The 16,041-nt window shown below is 59.1% G+C and overlaps 1 protein-coding gene across 1 annotated transcript in view; it reads left to right on the top strand.

Annotated features, from left to right (window-relative positions):
- Positions 1–16,041, top strand: part of MYH9 (myosin heavy chain 9) — a 92,291-nt gene that overhangs the window by 61,903 nt on the left and 14,347 nt on the right. The window contains exons 13-24 of the mRNA XM_042993168.1: positions 11–184; positions 1,817–1,990; positions 4,072–4,186; positions 6,330–6,523; positions 6,838–6,959; positions 7,694–7,763; positions 9,456–9,616; positions 10,470–10,578; positions 11,866–11,997; positions 12,416–12,622; positions 12,937–13,074; positions 14,122–14,245. Coding sequence (XP_042849102.1) covers positions 11–184; positions 1,817–1,990; positions 4,072–4,186; positions 6,330–6,523; positions 6,838–6,959; positions 7,694–7,763; positions 9,456–9,616; positions 10,470–10,578; positions 11,866–11,997; positions 12,416–12,622; positions 12,937–13,074; positions 14,122–14,245 — 1,720 coding nt within the window. The remainder of the gene's footprint in view (positions 1–10; positions 185–1,816; positions 1,991–4,071; positions 4,187–6,329; positions 6,524–6,837; positions 6,960–7,693; positions 7,764–9,455; positions 9,617–10,469; positions 10,579–11,865; positions 11,998–12,415; positions 12,623–12,936; positions 13,075–14,121; positions 14,246–16,041) is intronic.

Raw genomic sequence — 16,041 nt, 5'->3', positions numbered from 1 at the left:
CTCCTTGCAGCTCAACTCGTTCGAGCAGCTGTGCATCAACTACACCAACGAGAAGCTGCAGCAGCTCTTCAACCACACGATGTTCATCCTGGAGCAGGAGGAGTACCAGCGCGAGGGCATCGAGTGGAACTTCATCGACTTCGGCCTCGACCTGCAGCCCTGCATCGACCTCATCGAGAAGCCAGTAAGAGCCAGACCTGCCCAGACCTCAGACCCGGCTGGTCCCTCGTCCCCTCACGAGGACACGCCGTGTTGGCCGTGGGGGCTGGGAGGGGGCGTGTCTGGTTCCTCTCCCTGGCTGTGTCACCTGCAAGAATAAGGTCATGGGCTCAGACCTGCGGCCTGGGAGCCTCGCCCAGCTGCCGACCAGGTGGGGATGCGGCTGGTGCTTCAGTCCCAGAAGACCACCCAGTGTTTACCTAAGGGGCGGGCGCGACAAGCCTTTGTCTTAAGGAAACGGGCTTGGTTTTAGGTCGTAACATCCTATCCCCAGATGCTTCTGCGGCAGCGTAGGTTGTGCAGACCCAGGGCGTGGAGTGCTGTTCCTCGTACAGGTGCTGAAGCGCCGTCTGCCCCCTCAGGACTAGCTCAGCACCAGAGCTCCCGCCCCAGAGCGTTGGCTGCTGGCGGGTGGTGGTGACCAGAGAGCCGTCCCCTCTTCCTTCACTTCAGAGTGAAAGCTCTTGCCAGGTGCCCTTGGGGTCTAGGTTGGACAGGGTGTGCTCTTTAATGGAGCCTGAGCTGTTTCTTTGTCTGTATTCCCTCCTGACGGGGTTAAAGTGCTGAATGAACCCACATCTTCCCGGAGTCCTGGGCTACTGAAAATGTGTACACCAGAGTTACCCCGAACTGCTAAGTAGTTGGAAAAGCCTAGGAAGAAGTTGGTGCATTTGAAACTACTGGTCAAGGCGGGGAGCAGGGGTTAAAAGACCCCACGATCTTAACGTGAAGCAATTTACTTTTGTGATGAGTTGGGTTTTTTTTTTGTTTTTTTTGTTTTGTTTTTTTTTAAATCAGTCGAGTTTTCCAATGAACAAGATCCCATCTGGCTTTGAGTCTTGTCAGCCAGTCTCCATGGTGTTTGAGTCCGCTTTCTGATTTTATCAATTGAGTGTACCTGGGGCTTCCTCGGAGGACTTGACCTAAGTGTTGCATCTCACCACATAGTGGTGCAGACACAGCATGTGGGCCGGTGTCTCAGGGTGACTCCAGGGGCAGAGGCACCTGTGAGGACAGCCTCTGGGCATGCGGTCATGGCACACGTCCATCAGACCTACCGGGGATTTCCAGTGCACTAGGTTGGAGAAACTCCGTGATGGATCATCTGGCTCAGATGTGTCAACCACAGACTAGACCCCAGAAGTTTCTTTTTAAATTAGAACTCTTTTTTGTGTGTGTGTTTATTTTTGAGAGAGAGAGAGAGAGAGAGAGAGAGAAAGAGAGAGAGAGAGAGAGAGAGAGGAAGGGAGGGAGAGGGAGGAGAAGGGGCAGAGATAGAAGGAGACAGAGGATCCCAAGCGGGCTCTGTGCTGACAGCCAACAGTCTGATGCGGGGCTCAAACTCATAAACTGTGAGATGATGACCTGAGCTGAAGTCGGACACTTAACCGGCTGAGCCACCCAGGCACCCCTAACCTAGAACTCTTGAATCGAATTTCGCTAATGCTGCTTTTACCTGGAGTGTGGGGGCGCACGCTGTCTACCTTCTATTGAGATTCTGGGGCTTTGAATACTGACCTTTGCCTTCCCGGGAGGGCAGGGGTAGGGTGCACTCGCCAGGTCAGGCTTCACCTGTGTGATGCTGTGCATTTTCCAGGCTGGTCCCCCTGGCATCCTGGCCCTGCTGGACGAGGAATGCTGGTTCCCCAAAGCCACCGACAAGAGCTTCGTGGAGAAGGTGGTACAGGAGCAGGGCACCCACCCCAAGTTCCAGAAGCCCAAGCAACTGAAGGACAAAGCTGATTTCTGCATCATCCACTACGCAGGCAAGGTGAGGGGAGCACCTGCACGGAAAGGTGCCGGACAGGTGGAGATGCTTCCGTCTAGGCTGAGGAGCTGGGCAGCCCAGGGAGTGGGTCGGGGGGCGGGGGGCACTGCTTGTCTAATGACTCACCCAGCAGTGTGCCTCGACTCTAGAGTTTGAACTAGAACTCTGTCACTCGTTAAGTAGTGTGACTTTGGGCCAGTCAACATCTCTGAGCCTCATCTGGGAAATAGGTAACCGCTGCCGTGCACGGTGACGTGTATTAAATGAGCTTGCGAAGCCCGGTGCTCGGCACAGGTCAGCGCTGTGGGGCAGGGCCACTCCGCCTCTGTGCTCCTGACCCTGTGGGCTGGACCACGTGCGTCGCCCAGGACCGTCATGTGCTTTGTGGGATGTTTAGCAGCACTCGTGGCTTCTGCCCACCAGGGGTCAGCAGCACTGTCCCTAGACGTGACGAAAATGTCTAGGCTTCGCCAAACACGGGGTGGGCACAGTCGTCCTGGTTCAGGGCCACCACTGTAGGTGACGGCTTGGTCATCACCGAGCCTGCTCGGCCACAAAATGGCACAGCTGCCTTCATCCCTAACCGAAGAGGGTACCCTGAGTCCACAGGGGTCTGTGCATAGAATAAAGCTGGCTGCAGCAAGTTCCGTGTCGCTTGCTTGACGCTCCTAATTAGTGATTGCAGCCGGAGCAGGTGGCGAATCAGGCGAGGAGAGCCACCAGCTTGCGTAGCTGACCCTGAGCCACACCTGGTCCCCGCCTGCTGCCCCTGCCCGTGGCCCCACACTGCCCGGCCGCTCCCACTCGGCCCGCCTGGTCCCTACAGCTGCTGAAGCGCGCAGCTCTTGCCTTTAAAAATACTCATTAAAAAACCCTGTGTCTGTAGTCACCTAAGGTAATGTCCCTGAACCTGCGTTTCCACCTCTCCCTTTGTGAGAAATGCACGTGCAGCGACGCTCGCCGCGCTCTTGTTGCAGCATTATTTATTTTAAAAAAAAAATTTTTTTTTTAACGTTTATTTATTTTTGAGACAGAGAGAGACAGAGCATGAACGGGGGAGGGTCAGAGAGAGGGAGACACAGAATCTGAAACAGACTCCAGGCTCTGAGCTGTCAGCACAGAGCCCGACGCGGGGCTCGAACTCACGGACCGCGAGATCATGACCTGAGCTGAAGTCGGCCGCTTAACCGACTGAGCCACCCAGGCGCCCCATTGCAGCATTATTTATAACGCAAAATAGCGGGCTCCCCCGAAAGCCCGCTGGGGCGAGCCTGAGCGACGAAAGTGTCCACGTGTGTCCACGCTTGGGCTGCGGCACCGCAGCTAACGGGACAAGCCTGCCGGCTGTGCCCAGGTGGCCACAACGCCGTCCCTGCGGCTTTTGTCATCTCCCAGGAGGTGACTGTGCTCCTAGGGAACAAGAAGCCAGGGTCACACACCTCATCGCCAGTGCGCGTGTGGGAGAACCTCCAGAAGGGGCCGTGTAGAAGCAGTGGCCCGAGAGCAGGGGTCACCTCTGCGCGGTGCCGTGCGTTGGGAAGCGGGAGGCCAAGGTGGCCCGCACGCCGTCTGTACTGTTCGGGGAGCTTCACAGTGAAAGTACAGCGGATTGCCCATTCACGTATTTTGGAAAAGGCAACAATCGTGCAAGCTCAGAGAAAACTCGGGCGTCCTAGAAAAAACAAAATAAGTAAATAGATAGGTAGATCGCAAAAGTCCTTGTTCTGTTGCCAAAAAGAAACACTGGAACACTTTGGTCATGTCCTGCTAGGGTTGTTTTCTTTATGTTTGTATTAGAAAAAAAAAATAATAATAATACAGACTGTTCTGTTACCTTGGCTGCAACATAGATCTCTTAGTCCCCCGTTGCTGGATGTCCGTGTGTGCAGCTTTTCGCCCTCCCATGTCACACCGCCCTTGCCACGCCTCAGTTTCTTTCTTGGGCAAGGAAATACCAGCTCAGGGGGTGTTGGCGTTGTTAGGCTTCTCCCCAGCCCCCGCGGGGCCGGCTGGTTTTCGGGGCCCGCAGTGAGAGCTGGCGTCCCCAGAGCAGCCTGTGACCCGCGCGGCCCCGACCCTCGCAGGTGGATTACAAAGCCGACGAGTGGCTGATGAAGAACATGGACCCCCTGAACGACAACATCGCCACGCTTCTGCACCAGTCCTCCGACAAGTTCGTCTCGGAGCTGTGGAAGGACGGTACGCCCTTTGCACCCCCTCTCCCTTCCCGCCTTCCCTGCGGTCCCAGGACACGGGGCGGGGGTCCGCCTGACGCAGGCCGGGTGGCCTCCACCCGTGGGAATGACAAGGCGGCCCAAAGCCTCGCCACACAGGTTCCCGCCCCCCCGCACTTTACTGCGTTTCCGCCTCTCCTTGGCAGGCCGGTGGCTCTGGAGTTGTTTTCTTTCCTTGTTTCCGTCCGTTCCTCCTTTCCTCCTGCCTGGTTTTGCTTTAACCTCTCTGTTGCAGAGATGCAGAACACTCAGAGAGCCTATTTCTATCAACGCTTTCCCATTCTCCACCTAGAACCAGGTGACTGGCCACCCGGAGGGGTGACCCTTGTGTGTGCCGCATCCGGGGCTGTGTGAGACACGCTTCTGCTCAGATTTTCTTACCCCCCGCCCTCCCCCGTTGGCTCTTCCTGCCTGACTGTCCTCTTACCCAGTCCGGCCCCCGGCTCGCGGGCAGGCTGTCGATGTTGATCTATATGGATCTTGAAAGCGGAAAACAGCAAGTGTGAAAATTCATATGCTCCTCAGAAATGCACGTGCAGAGATGCTCGTGAGACGCTGCTTGAATGGCTGTGCTGTCTCAGCATGAGACTTAGATGTTGTGCGCCCCCTGCCCCACGTACGTGCACCTGAAGGCTAAAATTCGTGCAGCGCTCTCAACCAGGGCCTGCCCCTTCTGGGCCGGGCCTCCAGGGGGCAGGACGCGCTCACATGAAACGGCCGGTTATTATGGGGCATATCCGACCTTCCTCCGGGCAACCTGAGTGGCCACAAGCCACCCGCTCTCGGGAAACCCTCTGTAGCCGGTAAAACGGGCCCCGGGTTCCTAAGGTCAGAAATGCCTCCCATTTTAATTGACTGGATCATCGAGTCTGTACTCGCTGCCCGCTTCGGTCTCGAGCACCTGTTCTTTCTGCCGTCTTCAAATAAATACTAGAGGTCTGGCCGCAAAGGAATAGGAAGCAGACTTTGGCACAGAAGCCTTAGCTTTTACATCCAGTAGCAGAAGCCCTCAATGTTCATATTGGCTCTTGGCTTAAAACTGACCTCAAATCACTGGCCACTTTGGTGAGGTTTGCTGGTTACTTTGGTCTCACCTGGGAGGAAGCAGTTCCTTCATTGCTCCGGGCGTGTGCCCTGGCGGCAAGGGCTGCTTCCTTAGAGGGCGTCTTAGACGATGAAGACCCGTGAGCTGGGAGACCTGGCAAGATGCAAGGGCGGGAGGGGGTCTTCAGACTTCAGAATATGCGTTGTCAGCACTAGTTCCTGAGACCTCTCTGCTCCTGACGCCATATGCTGTCCCGGGTCCCTGGTTTAGGGAGCTCTGCACGGGAGGCTCCCGGACAGAGAGGGAATCATCCAGAGTCCTATAGACAACGGCAGGTAGCTTTACAGCAAAGGTCAGTGGGAATTCAGAATACTGATTGTTTTTTGGTTTTTTTTTGTCTGTTTGGTTGGGTTTAAAAAAAACTTTTTTGTAAGTTTATTTATGTATTTTGAGAGGAAGAGAGAACGTTAGTGGGGTAAGGGCAGAGAGAGAAGGAGAGAGAATTCTAAGCAGGCTCAGCACTGTTAGTGCAAGAGCCCGGTGAGGGGCTCGAGCTCACGAATCGTGAGGTCATGACCCGAAACCAAGAGTCAGATGCTTCATCGACTGAGCCACCCAGGTGCCCCCGTTTGTTTGTATTTTTAACGGGACCATGGGACTAGAGGATTCTGCAGGTCAGGTTTTATCACCTCCTTAGAACCAGCCTAGCGGCATAGCCTGGAAGCTTTATCGCATCTCTCTGGGAATAGAAGCTTCCACAGTGGGCCGAAGATGGTTAATGTGAATGTGGGGTTGGCCAGTAGACCGTCCCCCTTAATGGCTTAGCCGGCTCTCTCAACCCTTTCCTGCTTCCTGTTCACAACATCAAGTTTGCTGAACGTTTGAGGTTGATCTCCGCTCTCTGTGTAGATTCTAAGTAGAAGTGGTCCCACTGTTCCGGAGTCTCCCCTCCTTCTGTCCAGGTGTCTGTCCGTCTCTTTCCTGTCCCTCCACCCCCCCCACCCCCCCCCACCCCCTGCTAGGACCACTGGGTATTCATGTGCTGTTTGGGTGGTCTCCACAGTGGACCGCATCATCGGCCTGGACCAGGTGGCCGGCATGTCGGAGACGGCGCTGCCCGGGGCCTTCAAGACTCGGAAGGGCATGTTCCGCACCGTGGGGCAGCTCTACAAGGAGCAGCTGGCCAAGCTGATGGCCACGCTGCGGAACACCAACCCCAACTTCGTCCGCTGCATCATCCCCAACCACGAGAAGAAGGTGCGGGTGCTAGGCCCCTGTCTGTCTCCCCGGGCAGAACTGATTCCTCCCCACACACCCTGAAAGCCTCGGTGAAGGCCCCCCGCCCCCGCCCCGGCTGCGATCGTAGCCGCCTTCCTGCTTGGGCACACCGTCTCTCTGTGGCCTTTCCCAGACCTGGGTCGGGTAACGTGGCTGTCCAAACCCGTGGGCCGCAGCGATGCCCGTTCCCCGGGGCTGTTCTCCCGTTGAGTCCGGAGGGGGCCTTGCCTTGCCTTTCTCCATCAGTCCTCCACACGGGGGCGGGGCCACATGCTTGTTATTTGTTTCTCCAGGCTGGCAAACTGGACCCCCACCTGGTGCTGGATCAGCTGCGCTGCAACGGGGTTCTGGAAGGCATCCGCATCTGCCGCCAGGGCTTTCCCAACAGGGTGGTCTTCCAGGAGTTCCGGCAGCGGTGAGCCTTGGCCGGGAGCCTGCGTCTCCGGGGGCAGGGCACCTGGGCGAGGGAGCGGTGTCCCCGTCCACGGAGAGCTGAGGTCCGGCCCGCTCCCGCTCCTTCTCTGTGCCGCCCTCTGTGTGAGAAGGGATTTTTATTCCTAGTGATTGGGAGGCTTTGCTGCTGTTGGAGGAACCGGGAAGAGAAATTCAAAAGGAATCAGCTGGAGACTGGGGTGTTAGAGGAACTGTGTAGAAAAATGGAGATTGCAGAGCGCTGCAGCCTCTGGCCGTGCGCACAGAGAGGGGCGTTGATGACACCGTCCTGTTTGCCTCACGACTGCGTTCAGTGCCAGCCCTGTTTCTGGGGCCATCCCACGCGTTCGAGGCCCTGCGGCACCCGGGGGGAGAAGGGGAGCGCGGCCTTCCCGGGTTAGAGATGCGGACAGTGGGCAGTTAGCAATCGGGGAGCCCAAGCTAAAGCTCGCCCTCGAGTGGCCGAAACAGTCCAACGTGAGTTTCCATTCACTTTCTGGAAAACACGCAGGCGGCCTTTCTGTGCCGTTCAGCCTAAGAAAAGAGCGGGGTGGGATTTGCCAAATGTCTTCCTTCCTCGGGAGACCGTGGGGGAGAGAAGCCTAGCTGTGCTGCCCGTAGGGCCCGTCCTCCTCTCTCCGTGCGCCCCAGGCCACGTGGAATCCAAGCAAGGGTCCAGTGCAAGCATGGCTGACCAGGCTGCTCTTTTTCGCTCAGATACGAGATCCTGACGCCAAACTCCATTCCTAAGGGCTTCATGGACGGGAAGCAGGCGTGTGTGCTCATGGTGAGTACGGCTGCCACCTGCGCCTCCCTCTGGGGGTGGGCCCTCGGGCGGGAGGGTGCCCGTGTGCCCGGACAAGTGCGCCTCTCACCTGATGACGGCTGTGCTCCGTGGTCCTGCTCTTGCTCTGGTCCTGATCCTGCCAGGCGCTCCGAGCGGGGGACCAGGGCAGTGTAGAGGACACCGGTGCTCCAGCCATGGCAGGGCTCTGACGTAGGAGGGGCTCTCCCTTCCTCTGGGGCACATTCTCGTGCTTTCTTGCTCGTATCTCCTCTGATCGTCACGCCCAGTGTGGTCAGCAGAGGGCGCTTCCCCACCAGGGGAGCAGGCCCGGAGCACTGCAGCTGCCCCAACCTGCGCAGTCCATGCTTCCAGACGTTTCCTCTCGGCCCCTAGAGCAGTGCCTGATGTGCATTGGGCACTCTGAACTCTGCCGGGATGAAGGATGGCCTGTGGCGATGCCAGCCAAGCCGGGGCCCGATCCCACACTGTCGTACTTCCTACTTTGTGGGCGTCCTGTTGTTCCCGATGGTCCAGGGTTAGCGGCCACTGCCTTTGGTCTCCTTTACTGGGCATTCTTCCCAAAGAGGAGGGAGGATGGGCTAGGGCGTTGGCAGAAAGAGAAGAGGGAAGAAGGAATCCAACGCCGACTGTGTGGGAGACTCTGCGTCAGATGAGAGGGAGGTGGGGTAGGAGGGAGGAAACCGTTCCCCACTGTCCCGCGCTCACCAGCCCCACCCCGTGGGACAGAAGGCGTGATCGGTGGAGGGTGTCTGGGCCACCCTTTCTCCAGGAGACTCAGTTAGTGGCTGTCCAGGTTAAAGGCCCCTCCTTCAGGTGCAGGCAGGGAAGATACCCATGCTGGCTCTGGCCCAGCCTCCCCTTCCTCTGGGATGACCGGGGCATCTGTGGGCCCCGAAGCTCCCTCGGACCTGACTCCGCTCACTGCAGGCTCTGCCTTTTCAGAGCTAGTGCAGAATCCTCCTCTCCCAGGAAGACAGGCGGCCCCTTGCCGGTGGGTTAACGAGAGAGCCTTGTGCCGCACCGAAACCACTCGGTGATGGTACTGGCCGCTGAGATCTGTTCCTTACCCAGTACGTGTGGCCCCAGGCTGAGCACTTTGCTCTCCTTTCAGTTCCCGCAGCTGTCCTGGGGAGGAGGCACTATGACTTGCTTTCTTTGTTCACTGCTTAAAAAAAAAAAAAAAAAAAAATTAAAGCCTTATACCCATCTTCTAGCTGAGGGAGGGTGGGTTCCCAGAGGCTAAAGCCCCAGGCACCTAATCAGCGTCTGGTGCCGGGCTTGGCCTGAACTGGAGCGTGTCCTAGTCCTGGGTGAGGAGGTTGACGACGCTCAGCCAGCTCTCTCTGAGGGCAGCGCGGCTGGGCATTGGTAGTCCGTGATCGCGGTGTGCGGGGGCGGGAGGTCGAAGGAGAGGTCTTCAGGTCCCTTTAACGTCCAGGTTCTGTGTCTTTCTGCCGTCTCATGCGTCACTGCGCCCTGTGTGGGAAGCCACCTGCCGCTCCTCCCGGCATCCTCCGAGCGCGCCTTCTCTGGCCCCGGGGCCGCACAGGCCGCCCAGCGGAGAAGCGGCCGCTGGCAGACAGCCTCTCGGGGACAGACCACTGGCTCTCCGCGTTGCTCTGAGGGCCCCGTGGTGGCACGTGGTGAACGGCCTGCTCCGCTCCCGTCTAGATCAAAGCCTTGGAGCTGGACAGCAACCTGTACCGCATCGGCCAGAGTAAGGTCTTCTTCCGGGCCGGCGTGCTGGCCCACCTGGAGGAGGAGCGGGACCTGAAGATCACCGACGTCATCATCGGGTTCCAGGCCTGCTGCAGAGGCTACCTGGCCAGGAAGTAAGTCCTTAGAGGGGCCCGCCTCCGCCCAGCCTGCCTGTGCGCGGGCCCTTCGCAGCCTTCCTGCCGCACAGGGGACTGTTGGGAACTGGTGGCCTGGGACGCCCTGACGCCAGTCGGAGGTCCAAGGGACGCCCACGTGGAGCTCCCTGCTCCCTGCCTTCTGAGTTTATGTCTGAGGTTTTAGGTGACGGGCTGGGAAGGGGGTGACTCTGTGCTCGGATTTGCCTGTCCCAAACAGTCCTGTTTGCCAGTTCCTCGTGTGGGGATGATGCCCGGAACCTGGTCGTCCCCAGAGTCCCCTGTGCTCCCAGGGCCCGGAGACTGTCCTTGGGTCCAGAGCAGCTCCTTTGAGAGTCGGGCTCACGTGCTGCAGGACAGCGGGTGTGGGAGCTGCACGTTAGTCTCCTGACCGGGTCTGTGCTGAGGGACGTACATTCCACGTGAGCTGTGAGCACTGGGGGACAGAACAGGGGTTTGTGGTGTCGGACCCACGGAGCCTTCATTTATCCAGAAGCCCCCGGTCGACACCTTGAGCCCCCCTTTGTAGGACGTCAGCTGCTGACGTTTTCCTGCCAATCAGAAGCCCCCGGTAGCAGGTGGCAGGAGGGTGGGACGCTAAAGTCAGTACATGTCCTCAGCCACCGGCCGTCACACTTGACTCGGACCTAGTTAGCTCGCGAGGGACTTTCACCCCTCGAACCCACTTCTCCCTTGGTGAAGGAGGGCGGTCAGGGTCCTTGTCGCCCTCTGTGGGGTCACCCACAGGACTCAGCGCCAAGGCCGGGCCTCTTCGCTACACTCCTGTCCAGAGGTCTGCGGTCCCCCACCCTGACCGCGTCTCTCCACCCAGGGCCTTCGCCAAGCGGCAACAGCAGCTGACGGCCATGAAGGTCCTGCAGAGGAACTGCGCCGCCTACCTGAAGCTGCGGAACTGGCAGTGGTGGCGGCTCTTCACCAAGGTGGGTTCTGGAAGGCGGCCCCACCTCCCCGTGGCCCGGTGGGCGCTCTGCCGGCCCCAGCTGCGGCAGAGGGGGACAGCGACCTCACGCCGGCCTCTTTGCGGGACTCACAGCCCCAGGGGTGGCTCCCTGACCGCGTGAGCCCGAGGCGGCCCTGCCCCGCCTGGTCTGGAGTGTGCAAGCCGTGTCGTGCCTGGTACACGCGGCCCAGCCTGCCGTCGGGCTCAGAGCAGCTCCCGAGGTGTGACGGCCCCGCGTGCTGCCCGCGCTGTGCCCCCAAGCGGCCGCGGGGCAGTGGGTCAGAATCTGCACGCAGTCGTTCACCGGCTTTGTTTTTAACGTTTTATTTATTTATTGGGGGGGGGCGGGGTTGAGGGGCAGAGAGGGAGAGAGAATCCCAAGCAGGCTCTGTGACGCAGGGCTCAATCTCACAAACCATGAGATCATGACCTGACCCGAAATCAAGGGTCCAGCGACGCTCACTCAATGCAGTCACGCGGGGGCCCCTCAGCTGCTTTTGTTTGTAAAAAATAGCCTAAAGAAGAGAATAAAAGCTCATGTGTAATCCCTTCAACCCCAAGCCAACATCAGTATTAAGTACATGTCTCAATATTTATTCCCGCTATCTTTTCTCCCTTAAGTCTTTGCTCAGTAAGCCATATGCATTCTTACCCAGCTGAGCTCTGATTTCTGTAGACAATCTTGTGTTTTATATTTTCCATTTAGAATTCCTTCACGAGCATCATTTTTTAAAAGTTAGCATGTTGTGGGGCACCTGGGTGGCTCAGTCGGTTGGGTGGCCAACTTCGGCTCAGGTCATGATCTCACGGTCCGTGGGTTCGAGCCCCGCGTCGGGCTCTGTGCTGACAGCTCAGAGCCTGGAGCCTGTTTCAAATTCTGTGTCTCCCTCTCTCTGACCCTCCCCTGCTCATGCCCTGTCTCTCTCTCTTAAAGGTAAATGTTAAAAAAAATTTTTTTAAGTTAGCACGTTGTTCCCTGGAAATGTGTCGTATTTTACCTGGTTACTTTCCCCACGGTGTCTCTTCAGCTCATTCCTAGTTTCTCACCGTTGTAAACAATGCCGTCGTGAACATCTTCCTGCATACGTGGGGGCCGTTTCCCTGACGTGTAATTAGCGGGGCAGAGGCCTGTGGCACACAGCACCGAGTTGATCCCCAGAAAGCTCGTGTGTGTTTGCACCTCCTTCCCGTCAGTCTCGCCAGCTTGCGTGGGTGCAGGTGAGGGGAAGGCCTCATGTTTTGGCCGTGCCCCCGTCTCCCCTTCTAGGTCAAGCCGCTGCTGCAGGTGAGCCGGCAGGAGGAGGAGATGATGGCCAAGGAGGAGGAGCTGGTGAAGGTCCGCGAGAAGCAGCTGGCTGCTGAGAACAGGCTCACGGAGATGGAGACGCTCCAGTCCCAGGTCGGTATCTGCAGGCTTCGCCCCGGCGGTTCGCGCGGCCGCTCCCGGTGCTGCCACCTGCTGGCCACCAGTAGGCGGGGCATGTTTGGGGTTTAAGGAGATGTCAACGGTCACTGTCAAGCAGCGTTCGTCTCTCCACAGATCCCGTTCGGGGTCCTGTGAGGTAGGGAGGGCCCCCCCGCCAGATGGGAGGTTCCTGAGTGTTAGGTTAGCCTCTCTGAGCCGGCATCCTGGGGTTCGCCGTGGCCAGCTCATGGAGTAGCGGTGAAGGATAAAGAACACAATATTTAGGAAGCGCCCGGGAGCCGAAGCAGCCTCCCCCCCTCCCCCCTCCGTGGGAGCCGAGCGAGACAGCACCCGGCCCCGAGTGGCCCGAGGAGGTCGCAGGGGGCTCACGTGTTCCGCGTGCTCCCCGCAGCTCATGGCGGAGAAGTTACAGCTGCAGGAGCAGCTCCAGGCGGAAACGGAACTGTGTGCCGAGGCGGAGGAGCTGCGGGCCCGCCTGACCGCCAAGAAGCAGGAGCTGGAAGAGATCTGCCATGACCTGGAGGCCAGGGTGGAGGAGGAGGAGGAGCGCTGCCAGCACCTGCAGGCCGAGAAGAAGAAAATGCAGCAGAACATCCAGGTAGAGGAGGGGGCGGGGCCGGACGCCGGAAATGGGGCGGCGGGGACGGGACCGGAGGCAACGCGGAGGCCGCCTGCGCTGCCCGCGGGGCCTCGGGCCCGTCTGGTTTCCCTGCCCCGGTCCTCGCCGCGGCCAGCCTGAGTGGCCGGGGCGATCGGCTCGGCCTCGCTCGTGGCGGCACCGCGGAACGAGGGGCCGCGCGACCGGACCGGGCCTCTCGTCCCCGTACCCCAGTTTTACAGACAGGACCCCCACGAGCGGGGGGCGGGCCGCGCGGCCCGCCACCCCTCACGGTCTCCCCGGCTCCGCGGTAGGAACTGGAGGAGCAGCTGGAGGAGGAGGAGAGCGCCCGCCAGAAGCTGCAGCTGGAGAAGGTGACCACCGAGGCCAAGCTCAAGAAGCTGGAAGAAGACCAGATCATCATGGAGGACCAGAACTGCAAGCTGGCCAAGGTGAGGCCCCGAGCGTGGAGACGCGGGGCCGCGGAGAGCGAGCGGCCGGGCGCAGGCGGCTCGAGGCCCGCGGCCTCCTCCCCCTGCCTGTGGCGCTGCGGCTTCTGCTGGGTCCCGGTCACAGCTCCTCTTCGGGGGTGTCCGCATTCTCTGGGAGCCAGCGTCCTGTTCAAAGGGATGTTTCTCACAGCGGAGTGGGGCCCAGGGGGAAGGTTTGGCCTCTGTTCTCAGGCTCTTGGCCGGCTCCCGAGACTCGTATCCGAGGGGTTTCGCACCTCAGTCACCAGCGGGCTCTCCGCACCTTGGTGGCTCAGTGTTGTGGGGCGGGTGCCCTCCGTCAGCCATCTCCAGGGTGGTGGCTGTTTCTCTCAGAGCCAAGTCGGGTCCCTGTCAGAGTCCGCCAGTGAGCGGATCAAAGCCCAGAGGTGTGTCACAGAAGGAAGGACGGGGGGCAGAATGTCGTCCCCGATCCCCAGAGCGGGGACTGAGGGGTTGAAGGGGCAGGACGCCTGCCTGCAGACTCTGACACGAGACCAAGATGCATGCTGAGCGATGGCGCTTGCCGGGTGGGTCACCTTCGTGGGGCACCTTGCTGACGTTAGGACCCTAGCGGTGGCCACACAGCAGAAAGCCAGGACAGCAGCCGGGGCTGTGTGGGAACACAAGTAACGGGGGAGGGGGGGGGTCACGGCCCACCTAGTGGATGAGTGTGGGGCACAGAGGGTGGTGTCACTGTGTGTGAATCCCCTTGGTGATGCTAGCTGCCACCTGGACGCCGTTCTAACCCAAGCCCAGAGGGGTGACACAGGTCCAGGAAGGCCTTGGGCACCCACATTTGTAGACCCTAAGGAAGCTTATCCGGCCCTCTCAGGGGCGCTAGTGACCTTTCAAAATTACCCTCTGATCCAGGAACTCCTAGTGAATCAAGTAGTTAAGGCCCGCCCCTTCGTCCAATTCTAAATTGCCGGGCGGGTCATAGTTTGAAGGAGAGCTGAAGCGTTCTGTGCTCAACTAACTTTAAGCTCTGACCCACCCTCGCCCCCGCAGGAAAAGAAGCTTCTGGAAGACAGAATAGCGGAATTTACCACCAACCTCATGGAAGAGGAGGAGAAATCCAAGAGCCTTGCCAAACTCAAGAACAAACACGAGGCGATGATCACCGACCTGGAAGGTGAGAGGGCGGTGGGCGGGAGCTGACGGACCCGGGGACCAGGCCCCCCGCCTCCAGGGCCAGCCTGGGCCTCACTCTTGTGCTGGTCTCACGTTCGTGTGTGCAGGCAGGCTCGCAGTCTGCAACTCCCAGCCACCGCTCTGAAAGCCTAGGGACAACTCTGTCTCTACGGGAGCCTGGGCCTCCAGGCACTGGCTGGGCTGGGGAGGGGTGTCCCCAACGTGAGGAGCTCTCGAGAGAACGATTCGGCGTCTCTCCGTTGTCGCGTGCCGTGAGCTGCACAAGACTGACTTCCTACGAGGTTCTGGGTGCGACCCTCGCTCTGCCACTTTACCAGCTGTGTCATCCTGTCGGCCTCGTTTCTCTTCCTGCCAAGGGGGACACGGTGAACGGGCGGCCATGGGGACTGAACTCAACCACACAGAGACACGCTGTGTATGCTCTGCTGGACAGGTGCCGTGAGAGGCCGTTGCTTGACGTGGGGCAGGGTGACAATCGTGCCTTTGCCTCCCTGGGTCCCTGGAGGAGGACAGGGTAGATAGAACACAGGTCTGTGTCTGTCTGTGGACTTCTCACCCCTGCGTCTGGAGAGGCATGGACGGCAGAGGGAGAGGGGAGAGGGCACCATGGGGGTGCTGTGAGCTTGTGCCAGAAACCCCAGCTCCCTTGGTGGAGACACAGGGCAGCCCGGCCTGTCTGGGGCGCTTGTTGATGCCGCCTGGACGTAGGGCCCACACCAGCCAGGTTGACCTGCAGGAGGGCTTCCCCCCCCCCCCCCCCCCCCCCGCCCCGTCACATTTGTATGGGACGAGGCGAGTCAGACCGGCAAGGGGAAGCGAGGTGCTGACAGAGGTCTCCCCCCACGGACTCCCTGCCTCAGCCCGGAACAGTCTGAAACACTCAGCTGAAACTACACATCCAGGTGTAGGAGGGTACAGCCCCCAGGGCAGGTGCACACAGAGAGGGTCTGGTTAGTTGGACACTGCTGAGTGTTAAAGATGTGGAGCAGTCCAAACGCGCGCGCGCGCACACACACACACACACACACACACACACACACACGGCTGGTGGGAGCATAAACTGGTAGGCGGCCTTGATCCATCTGGCGTTGCCTGGTGAGGTAGAAGCTTCACGTGCCCACAACCAACCCAACGTTCCCGGCCCTGTGCGCTGGGGGTCCCGGGCAGGAGCGCTCCCGGCAGCACCATTCTGGGGGCACACAGGGAACAAACCCCGAATGCCCGTCAGTTGTAGGACAAATAGACGAGCTGTGGTATGTTCACACAACGGAACATTCTGGTCCATGTGGATCCACTGCAGTGACACTTCGCTTGCCAAATCTCAAGGTCACGATATCGAGTGACAAAGGCAAGTCGAGGAATAAAAGTCGCTAACCCTTAGTGAGCACTGACCCTGGGCTAGGAGCTGTCGTAAGTGTAGAGACTGACGCTCACGAGCCTTGCAATGTAATGAGGCAGATTGTCTCATTGTCCTTATTATTCGGATGACACATGACAAAGCTGAGGGATTACCTGAGTGACGTCCTAGTGGAAATTGTAAAGCCAGACATTGGACCGCGAATCCCGTATACCGACTGTAAACTTCATACAGGACGTTCCCATGTAATTTAGGTTCATGAAAAATTAAACATACTTTTTAGGGACACAGACGTGGTACAGCCTTAAAAACAAGGGAACTGTGAACACAGTCTTCAGGGAGAGTAGGTCCCCAGTGGGGAGGTCAGCAGGGTCGGGAGGGGGGGTGGCCTGGACCTGGCAGCTCGCGGTGTCTTCATC

The sequence above is a fragment of the Panthera tigris genome, chromosome B4 (genome assembly GCF_018350195.1).
Source record: "Panthera tigris isolate Pti1 chromosome B4, P.tigris_Pti1_mat1.1, whole genome shotgun sequence".
Classification (NCBI taxonomy): Eukaryota; Metazoa; Chordata; class Mammalia; order Carnivora; family Felidae; genus Panthera; species Panthera tigris.
The sequence above is the reverse complement of the archived record's forward strand: the minus strand, read 5'-3'. Positions and strand labels throughout refer to the sequence as shown.